Source organism: Rhopalosiphum maidis, chromosome 2, assembly GCF_003676215.2.
Source record: "Rhopalosiphum maidis isolate BTI-1 chromosome 2, ASM367621v3, whole genome shotgun sequence".
In the NCBI taxonomy this organism is placed as follows: Eukaryota; Metazoa; Arthropoda; class Insecta; order Hemiptera; family Aphididae; genus Rhopalosiphum; species Rhopalosiphum maidis.
Window position 1 is genome coordinate 65,127,327 of NC_040878.1, and position 11,539 is coordinate 65,138,865.

Consider the following 11,539-nt stretch of genomic DNA (forward strand, 5'->3'; position numbering starts at 1 on the left):
TCAAACTGTGGGCGCGGCCTCCTAGGGGGTCGTGTTTATATGACTGGTGGTCCGTGAAATATATAATACATAGGTACCTAACCTAATCTATAATCCTGGTAGGACATAAAATAATTAATGATTTTCAGAAAGAGAGCCTTAAAAGACGATAGTTTCACATTAAATTTAGGGTGGCCTCATGACAAAAAAGTTTGAGAAGCACTGCTTTACATAATATACTATTATACTCATTACCAAAATAGTATATAACAAGCTTACAATATATTATAAATGCTAAAAGAATAAGTTATTTATAATATTTACCTAATATTTAAATACATACTTTCAAAATCTATTATTTAGATAATTGATTTATATGGTTTAAATGCCAAGTTGTTTAAAAATACACATGTATTACTAAATTTTAATAATACAAATTGAGTTTAAATACAGCAATTTATACTATACCATTTATATACACTTATATGCTATCATTAAGAAGTACCTCTCTAACAAGTTTCATTACAAAATCTGAATAGTATTAAAGTTTTATATTTTAATTAATAAAATCAATGAATAACATTTAAATCATTCAATTAGCTTAATAATGATGTTTGTAGTACCACAAGGCAAGAAAATTATTTTGGTTTTTTTTTGGTATGATAATATAATTGATTGAAATATTTTTTTTTCACCAAAATATAATTTTCAGAGAAATCAATAACTTAACTATTAATTTTAATAGATAAATTTAAAATAAAAATAAAAACAAGTATTATTTATATAATATATTTATCAGTATAATTGAATTAATAATATTTTTTTTTGTTGTATAGCAATAATATTTATTTAAAATGTTTTAAAATATATATATTATTTTTTTTAATTGATATTTTAATATTAAATAAAATTTGTATACAATAATAATTTCAGTAAAATTAAACAAACATAATTCATAAAATTAAATATAATAACAGTTAGGTAGGCAAATTACATACATGAAAAATAATAAATATTGACTATAAAACATAATATTTTATAAACTACAAATATAGTTATATATATATAATTTAGAAATTGAAGTAATATTAGATAAACTAGTACAAATAGTTTTGTGAATATTATTAGAATAAAATCAAAAATCAAAAATGAGATATTGGTATTTTTTCAGTACGAACTTGAAATACCGAGATTTTAGTTAACTATAGACGACAGATAAAAAAAATAAAAATAAACACATAAAATATATAAAATGTGTGTTTATATAGTAAATATTTAAAAATATATAAAAATATATATTATATAACCACACACAAAAACCTCAGTATAAATTATTTTTAGTTCATTGTTTTAATAAATTCAATTGCAGCACAAAACTGTATCCACCAATAATGTTCTTCGCCTTCCAAACGATCACCATAAAAACTATTTATATACTGGACAGTTGATAATAGTGAAGGGGGATTTGCCTAAAAGAGACAGAATACACAACATACATTTATTATAATACCTAAGTATTAATAAAGATAAATAAATAAATAATTATTTTAACTGTTATTACTTTTATTAGAACATAAACGAGTACTGGTACTATATCATCGGCAGCTGGATGCATATTTCCATGTTCACCAGCCATTGACATCAGATTTAAAAGGGTTGTAGTACAACGAAATACACATTGCAATTTGTCTTTTGGTGTCTTATACGCTGAAATCGCTGAAATCTCAGCTTGAGCAGAAGGCCAAGGGCATTCAAAATGAAATTCCTAAAACAGTCCATTGTATTTTATTCTCACTTATTATTTTTAAAATAAATTACTACATACTTTAGGAATACGTAAATCATTGTGCGTAGGTACTAAATTCTTGGACAAATTAGACATATGTTCTCGTAAAACTCTAAAATTACATTACAAAACATTGATATTTAATATTTACTGAATAGTAATAAAATTATAATAAAAAATTTCTCTTACTGATCCCTACAAAAGTCTGCATCACCATTTGGGTACATTGCTAATGTGTACACCCTACTAATAATCGCTCGTTCAATTGTCAATTTAGCATCATCAATTTGATCAAAACTAGCATCTGCAACATTTGATAGTATAAGAGTTGATGTTATGATATTAATGGTAAATTATTATGAAGTTTATTATTCAATACATTTATATCATAATACACTAACACAAAAATAAGTAAAAAAACTTTTTTATCATTCAATAATTTAGAGAAACAGATTACTTTTCCAAATATTGTTGCGTTTCATTTCAATTTCAAGTGCTGACAAAAATCTACTTAGATGTTGATTTTTCTCGTCAGCTAACTTGCTTTGTTCAAATTCATCAATAAACTCCAAAATCAATTGATTTTTTTGTTCTAAAAATATCTGCACACATTTTGTAATCAAAAATTGATGGCACACTTCACGATCACATTTGATTTGTTCCAACAGTCTTAGAATAAATTCATAAAAGTGAAAAATAATTAAATGCACGTTCTAAAATATATAATTTAATGTTTAGTACCTGTTTAACTGGGCTATGCTAGTTAATAATGTTTTTCTACATTTCACGAGATATGTAATATAGGGTGCTCTGGATTTATAGTCTTCTTTCAATGCACCAATTAATTTTTGACAACTAATAAGCAATATTTAAAGTAGTTAGTATGAACAATAAATTACAAACTGTACATTTTTATGACAATCTTTTGCTGAATTACCTATGTGTATCGAACATCTTCATACACCTAATTGTTTCATGGAGTCTAGCTGATATAAAATGATCGTTAAGATTGGTAGCTTCTGCCAATTGGTATTGTAACAAACCAACGACTTCATTATCCTTATCTCGCCATGTATTTAACTATTTAAAACATTTCATTTTTACAATCATTCATTATTTGAATTTAAGTCCTAAACAGGGCTTAAATTTTAAAATATATATCGTTTTTCTGTTCTTGGTTATTTTCACATTATACAATTTTAATGTTAAAACATTATTATGTTTTTAAATGTTATTTTAATTTTTTGTTTTATTTTACATTATAATTTATAAATACATTACAAATTTTTTTCTAAATTATGTCATTTGTGGTATAATAAATCACATTGTAATGTAAGAAATACAAAACTTATAAAGATTGTTGGCCAGGTTAATAGATTAATTCCTAAAAAAAAATCGAATAACATTATTAAATTGTTTATGTCACAAATGCATTTTTTGTTTATTGTTAATCTTTAATTAATTATTTAATTATTTATGTTTAATGGTATTTATTTTATTTTTTTATTTTTTGATCTACTGATTTTGTTAATTTATTTTTTTTTCGTTTAACATTATAATAATGTTTTGAAGCCCTGGTCCTAAAGCATTTATTTTTTAATATTAATATTTTATATAATGTTACCATAGGTTTAGACTCGGTTTCATTACACCAAGGTACATATTGTATGTCTACAGTACTCAGCACAAGTCGCAATTTCTTTTTGGCATCATCAAATGAGTATTTTTCAAAATTAATGTTTTGGTTTAACACAGAATCTTCATCATTTTTTGCAATTCCCGATTTTTGACTAGAATTATTTTCATTTGTATTCAATATATTGCTGGGCTTTTTACGGTACTTAGCCAATATGTCTTCAGAAGATTCTGTTTGATAGTAAATTTAAATATCAAAATAAGTAAATTTTTAATCAAAAAAAATGTATTATATATAATAGATAGTTCAAATAAAATAATATACAAACCATCAAGTAGAAGATTCTCGGATAAATTATTATTCAACATTAATTCATTTCCACTGTTATTACTACAGCCTTGTAATGGATCATACCTATAAATAAAAACAATATCAATATTCACAATTTAGCATATATCATAAAATATTTTCAAATTTACCCCAATTCATCATTTCTGTACCATTTTCCTCGACGATTTTTGAAAGAGATTTTGAAGTTTTTGAAAAACCCTCTTTTATTTTTACTATCATCATCATATCCTTCTCTATCACCACGTTCTGCTGTCTTATCAAAACTGATACTTTTTGTGATTAGATTTCCACTATTTCCCATTTTTGTATTAATTGCCACTGTATTGTTATTAGTTTTCATTGTTACAGCTGAACCATTCATTAACATAGGTTTGGGTTTAGCTCCTAGACTACTGCCACTGCTACTAGTAGTAGATGCTAAACTACAGGAACTCATATGTAATCCCATATTTGTATCACCATCATCGACTGAAGCCTATACACAGTAATCCAAGTATCAGTATCTTTAATAATAATATCTTTATTATGAACAATTTTTAAAATAAAATTTACTTCTTGACTAGATGATGGTTGTGGTCTATGAGAGAGTTTTGGTGGTCCAGTAGATGTTTGTTCACTGGAAGTGGATGCCATAGAAAATGCAGATCTAGATACGTTTAATCCTGTTTCAGTTCTAGTTGATGGAACATCATCAGGGGAACCAATAAATTTGTTAGTATTTGATTCTGCACTACTGTCAGACACTTTTCGTCTTTGTACTCTATTGTTAAACGACGAAGAATTTTCTAACCGTACAATACTCTCTTGTTGTATTTCAACTATAGGTCTAAATACATTTGGAGCTAGAAATAAATATTAAAATTAATTTAATAAAACAGTAAATAATTCAATGACAGAATAATAAATAACAAATTATAAAAAATAAGTTCATAAGGATTAAATAAAACAATACTTAAATTAAATCTTACAGTAATGATAATTTGAAGAATCATCAGTTCCATCCATATCACCTCGGCTTTCTAATTCATATCTCAACATATCGTCAGATCTAAAATTACAACCAAAAAATGATAATTGTTAAAAACTTATGTCACAATAATTACTAATGTTAATAATAATAAAATGAAAATACATTTTAGCCAATTCTAAAAATAAAAATAACAATATGGTAAAAATTAAAAAAAATTGGGTTAAAACCATTACCTTGCAACACTAGCTGTATCATCTGTATCAACTTCAGCTAATCTATCGGTGTCAGAAGCAAAAACATCTGTACTCCAGGCTTCAGAAGCAGTTTCATTAATGTCTAATATCTAATTTTAATTATTTTATAGTTATTAATCAATTTAAATAAAAAAAAAAGCATTTCAAATAAATAAAAACTATTAACTTGTTGATTATTAGAAATAGCTTGTGATTGTGGTGGTGGTGGTGGTGGAAGTTGAACATTAATTTGAGATCTATCAGACTGATCGAGTATTTCATTATCACTTGCTAAAACATCCATACTCCATGTATCCGATACCATGGAAGACGTGGTTTCATCACGTCCCATCCCTTAATATTTGTAAAAGTAAAACAACATCAAGGTTTAATAAAAATTTTTTTAATTCAAATATTTAAGTGAAAATATTATTTTAATAATTTAAATTTAGTTTTATAAAATAAGCAAATTCCTAAAAGATAGGACTTAATTGAAGCATTATAAATTTTGACATAGTTATATGTTAATCTAAATATTAAAGTATATTAGTCATAGAACTATTTTTTTTTTATACAGAATATAATTCTGTTATTTTTAAATATTATGAATTGTGGATTTGAAGGTGAGTAATTTATATTGTAACTCTAATAAATATAAATATTATACTAATAAAATAATTTAAAAGTATTTAAGTATTTATTAAAAATATGTTTTACCTTGCATCTTAGATTTTATTTCAAATTTGCCAAATTTATCATCTAGATCAAATTTACATTGTTTTGCGGATGGATTGATACGAGCAGATGGTGTTGGAGGACCATTAACTATATCCTCATTTTCTGTAACTTGTGATGATGGTGTATCACGCCCTAATTAATCAAATAAATATAAATTAACCATTTTTTTTAAATAAAGACGACAAACAACATTAACCTGATATATTTGGTGTTCCTCGTCCTGATACATTTGCAGAAATCATATCTGATAAATTATCATTTTGATCCTGGTCAAGTTCCACAGATGATGGAACACTATGATTTGATGCAGCCTCTGAGACAACTTCTAAATAATCACTAGTATTTCCAGTGTCCACTTTAAAAAAAAAATATTTTTTTATAATATTGAAAACTGTCAATGTATTATTATTTATTAATTTTTACCAATTGAACCTTCATGAGATACAGAATGAAGAGGTTTTTCTTTTTTTTTTACAATTTCATATAGCTTATTGTTTTGCTCCCCATCTTCTATGAGGTTTGATTTTTCAATTTCCAAAACCTTATGCTCGGGTAATAAACCAATTCCGGTGTTAAATGTATTCTCAAATGGAACAATTAGGACTTTTTGATCAAAATCTTTTTTAAATTTATCATCATCATCATTAAAACCTTCTGAATTAGAAAAATTTAAAATATTTGTATTTGGTAATACTTTTCCCAGAGACGAAGCAGCTAAAATATTAAATAAAAATGTTCATTTATTCACAAATAATAACAATGATTTAAAAAAATAAAAAAATATCAAATAATATAATTATATTTACCAAAGCCATAGGCAATGATGTGAGTAACAGATTTTTATAAAAAAATACAATAATACTAATAAAGTATAATAAAAGTAAAAGTATTACTAAGGCACAAAAATATTTGTGACTATTATTATATAGTTTAAAAAGAAAAATTATAAAGCTGTATTGCATTAAAGTGATTTGCTTATATGATGTAAAATTATGACTAAAAGAAAATAAATACTTTTTTAAAGTAGGAAAAATTTTACAAAACATAAAAAATAGTTAAAACAAATTGAAATATATCTTAATTTTGGGAACGAATCAATCAAATCATTATACCTATTATTATAGCTAATACATAGAAGTATCAATAATTTGTCGTACTCAAACATAAATAAACAAACATTTTTGTAGTATAATGAATTTCAATTAATTAAAATGCCATCATTGAAAATATTATACTAGGGTAAAACTTTTGATTACAAAAGAATTTATAGTAACATTTACTTTATTAGTATATATATTGTAAGTATCTATATTCATTTAAATACACAATAAACTCTTGATAATCCGCAGAATTGGATTACACAGCAAATAAACAAATTTTGTTTAAATTAACACAAAAATGCTTTAAACATGTTTTTATTAAATTATCATATTATTATTATTAGTTATAATAATTATTTTAATTCAAAGAACCATGATGATTTCTTATAAATATGCATATAATATGAAATATAATTATTGTGTGTGTACATATTTTATATTTCTTAAAATAATTTGATTCTGTAGAGAAATCACATAACCGAGAATTTACTGTATATTAAATACATATATACATATATTTATTTTTAGAAATATTTTACTGTCTTATTGAGATTTGGCACACTTTTGTACATATTTAGTGTTGTATAGGTATAAAATAATATTTATATACAAAATATAAAATAAATTTCTTACCAGTCTTACTAAGAATCCCTAGTTTTTTCTGTTCTATGGGTAATTGAAATTTATCATTTGAATTATTATCAGGCCACATTATTGGCATATTCATCAATAAATCAGCCAATTCTTTTTTATCTGACTCGCTTAATGTTCCATCATTGGATACCACATTTAGGAAATTTACCTAAACAATATAAATTTTAAATGTTTATAAAAATATTTATTTGAAATACTTACAAAAGTTTGAAGTTCCTCTTCAGTAAATAATGCAACAGATCTTACTAAGTTTTCTAACTTAACATTAGAATTAACAGTTAAATTCTCATCATTCAAAGAATTTCGTGATGAAGTTTTTAAAAGAGCTTCCATTAAGCTAGAAATGCAGTCCTTATTGAAGTGCTGATATAAATCTTGAACTTTATTATCAATTGGTTCATATTTGTACATAGCCAACATTTGAATTATATTGGCCACTTGAATAAGATTATAACGTGCAATTTGAGTAATATCAGCATCAGTAATTCCATGTGGTTCGGGATTTATGATTGCTGGACAAATAAAATATGTAAAAACCAGATTTACACAAATGCCATAAATCTAAAATAAAAAAGAAATACATTAGAAATTACATCCCAGTTAATAATATAAAATATGAAATGCAAATATAATACTTGTTTTTCAGTCAAAGTACTTCCAGCAGTTAATAATGTATGAATTTGTCTCACAAGCCAACACACTGAACTCGGAAAACAGTAAAGATTTTCATTGAGACTATTAATAAATTTTGAAGCAATTGCTACCAATTGCTCCACAATAGATTTTCTATAATTTTGTAGTTTTGAATTATATTCTGAACTTTCGCGGTTGCATATTCTAAGATGAGAAAATCTAAAATTTTAAGTTAATTTATGTATGATAAATATATATCAAAAACATTGTTTAGATACTTAATTTTATTTCATAAAATAAATTACAACAAATTATAATAATACATTTTATTAAAATATAACTGAATAAACCTAATCATTACTATAGGTTTATATATTATTTTTCAATTTAATAGAAAATGTATAATATGATTAAGCCTAGAATAATTAATTTCTATAGATTGTTAGTACATTTTTTTACTATATTAAACAAAAATTATTATATTGTATTGTATTTTTTTAAATTTACAATTCAAAAATATAAATTAAGATAAGGCTTAAGTTTAACGGTTTTATAAAATGGCAGATCATTAAGCAAGTGAAACTAAACCTAAAACAAATTTTAAGATAAATGAACAAAAAAATACTTTTATGATATTATATTTAGGAAGTAAAATACATAATGAAATTTTTTTAAGTTTGATATACCGTATCTCAATTGATTATAAATTAAAAAATAATTTTTTTATATTATATTTTATGTACTATATTTGATTAGAGTTTTTTGAAAATGAAATTAGAATAAATAGTAAGCACTTTAAATAAACACAGTATTTTTGTATTTTTGTCCATGAACAAATATTTTGTCAAGGAATTATAGGAAATTGTAAAAAAAAAAGGAGTCAGTTAAAAGTTTGGCCTGGGATGCCATTTCACTTCATGCAGATCCTAAGCTCTTCCTAATCAAACATCTTTATGTATGCCATGAAGTTAAACTACAATTCTATGTACAAGTCGACTGCTGAATTGTCTACTTAATTTGAATAGAATATTAATATGTTTTTGAAATTTAAATACAATAATTAAATGTCAATATATTTGGTTTGTAAACAATAAATGATAATTAAGTTGATGATTTATTTACCTCAATTGAGCTTTATCTGGATCAATATCGAGATACTTTTCCTCGTCTTTTAACAACTCCATAATGGGATCATGAAATGCAGCAGTCAAAAATAATTTTGCAGAAAATAAACTGCCATGGAATGCTGAATACAATCTTGAAAAAGCACACGATCCGTGACTTAATATTCTAAAATATTTAAGCAATTATTATCAATTATCATAACACAGAATACACACATTAAATAATTATATATAAATATATATATATTCTATTCAATCAAAAGGGCAAACCTGCGAGGGTTATCTGCAGGTATTAATTGTAACACAGCCAAATGTCTGAGTAATTTTAGTATTAAAACATTATCCTCGGCCATTAAGCAAGATCCAAAAACCCCAGATAAAGTGCAATTGACAACTTCTGGCATTTTGTTAGTAAATAATCGGTCTCCAGCAGCTAAACAGCTTGCTAGTAGTTTTGGATTTACACGCAATTTTTGTACAAGAACACCAAATCCTTGTGCATTCTAAAGACAAAACTTATTAATTCATTTGTTGTTGATTTTTATGAATACAAGCTTACATCGTAGCCAATTGATTCATGAACTTCAACAAAATGTGCATCATCCAAGTGTTGAGCAATTTCACAACAATCAGCAGGGGTACAATCAGGATTTGACAAAACTAATTTGTTTAGATTAATCCGTTGTTGAGTTGTTATCCATGCTTCTTGGGCCAATCTATTTGATACACTGATCACCTATTGAAAAAAAATATTTTTTTTCAATTAAAAATCAAAATTTTTGTTCAAAATAGGTCAGTTACACAATTAAGCAAAATTTGACTATACTATGTAAGTCTTTAAACAATAAAAATTATAACTGAGCAAGAATGAATATTTGACAAATATTTACCTGTTCATTCAATGTCTGCAAATTATTCAATTCATATTGAGTGAAGAGTCGTTCTTGCCGCATATGCGTGGCTAATTCCATCAGATCTTGCAATAACGTTTGATCTTCCATAATTGCTCTGGTTTTCTATTCACAAAATGCAATCACATACCTAATTAATTAATTTCAATGGTCAGCGAATTGTGCTGTCTATTAAAGGAGATTATCTCAATTGACGGTATTCTTAGATTTAAGATTTTCATTCGACGAGAAATAATCCCAAATCCCATAGATATACAGTGTTAATCAGTATGAAACGATTATAGAAGGGAAGGGATAGATTAAAACATTTAACTTATTGTGTTTAATTACACAATGTCAAACATTGAACATATGTGTTTGTTTAATGTCATTATTTTTTTGTTTTATCATTATAACAATAATTATTATTACTTCTCCGGATCACAAACAGCAGACGATTAAAACATTGTTACTTCACAACAACAGGTATCCAATAATAATCATTCCGGTCAATCAAAAAACAATTAAGAAAATAGTAATAATAATAGTAATAAATAAATAATTGGTCCCGATGTCGTTCATAGAACGATTCTTCTTCGATTTGTGGATTGTACTACATGACAGATTGGGATCGTTTTCGATTTAACATTACGATTTATAAACGAAAACGTTAGCATGTAATGTAAAAATTAGGTAAATAAAACAAAATGTAAAAACAGACGATAGCGACGGCACGGCTCTTGACAACTGGTATTTGATAACGAAATACGAAAAAAAAAAATCACTCGTTAAAAATGGAAAGCGGCGGAAGTGGGACGAAAAACACAACACCATGGCCTATATTTAAAAGTTTGAAATACTTATTTCTAAAGTTTCAAAGGCTATACCTGCTGCTGCTACAAACCTACAACTTACTGCTATTGTAGGATGCAGATAACGTGCGATACCATTATTATTGTTGTCAGACGGACGATGTACGCACAAGAAGTAATGAATGAACTACAGTTCATTGCAATACGCGTCGCGACTCGCGTTATCTATATACCTATATAGTTATAATGTTAAAACGGACGTGTTAGTGGTGCTATGCAATCGTGTGCCGCCATCTAGAAGCGATTTCTCAACAAACTTATTTTAAAACAAACTATACAAAGCATTCCAATCGGCAATCATAGTAATAGAATAACAATAATTACTTATTAATAATTATTACAAATTACTATTTTTAACAACATACATTTTTAATTCTTTATTTCATCGTGGAATATGTTTTGGAGTACTTGTACATACTCTAGTAGTCTAGTTCTACTTAAGAATGAGTAAGTTTATACTTTTAAGTATAAAAGTGGCAGTGGCGTTCCCGGGAATTTTCGATGGAGGAATATAATATGTTATAAGAAAAGACCGGCTTAATTGCATTAAAAACACACACAAATTGTATAATA

The 11,539-nt window shown here is 25.6% G+C and overlaps 1 protein-coding gene across 7 annotated transcripts; it reads right to left on the bottom strand.

Annotated features, from left to right (window-relative positions):
- Positions 1-1,305: 1,305 nt before the first annotated feature.
- On the bottom strand, positions 1,306-11,115 carry LOC113553844 (GTPase-activating protein and VPS9 domain-containing protein 1). 7 transcript variants are annotated; one of them, XM_026957391.1, is made up of 25 exons: positions 11,010-11,115; positions 10,095-10,220; positions 9,764-9,940; positions 9,475-9,707; positions 9,203-9,370; positions 8,083-8,299; positions 7,649-8,008; positions 7,427-7,595; positions 6,117-6,407; positions 5,890-6,048; positions 5,673-5,825; positions 5,143-5,309; positions 4,956-5,065; positions 4,721-4,800; positions 4,305-4,594; positions 3,881-4,227; positions 3,730-3,815; positions 3,390-3,631; positions 2,703-2,845; positions 2,507-2,620; positions 2,223-2,434; positions 1,955-2,069; positions 1,805-1,877; positions 1,541-1,744; positions 1,306-1,448 (listed from the first exon to the last, which is right to left on the bottom strand). In XM_026957391.1, exons 2-25 carry the CDS (start codon positions 10,203-10,205, stop codon positions 1,317-1,319), a joined length of 4,353 nt encoding a protein of 1,450 aa, XP_026813192.1. In that variant the 5' UTR covers positions 10,206-10,220; positions 11,010-11,115; the 3' UTR covers positions 1,306-1,316. The 7 variants fall into 7 exon arrangements, with proteins under 7 accessions (XP_026813192.1, XP_026813186.1, XP_026813188.1 ...); XM_026957385.1 differs by having other exon boundaries at positions 10,982-11,103; XM_026957387.1 differs by having other exon boundaries at positions 10,095-10,245; positions 10,982-11,063.
- Positions 11,116-11,539: the final 424 nt, after the last annotated feature.

Coding starts and splice junctions, on each gene's coding strand:
- LOC113553844 (XM_026957391.1), bottom strand. CDS start 10,205: ATGGAAGATCAAACGTTATTGCAAGATCTGATGGAATTAGCCACGCAT. Junction 9,371..9,474: donor CCTGCAGATAACCCTCGCAG/GTTTGCCCTTTT, acceptor TAAATATTTTAG/AATATTAAGTCACGGATCGT. Junction 6,049..6,116: donor ATCTCATGAAGGTTCAATTG/GTAAAAATTAAT, acceptor TTTTTTTTAAAG/TGGACACTGGAAATACTAGT.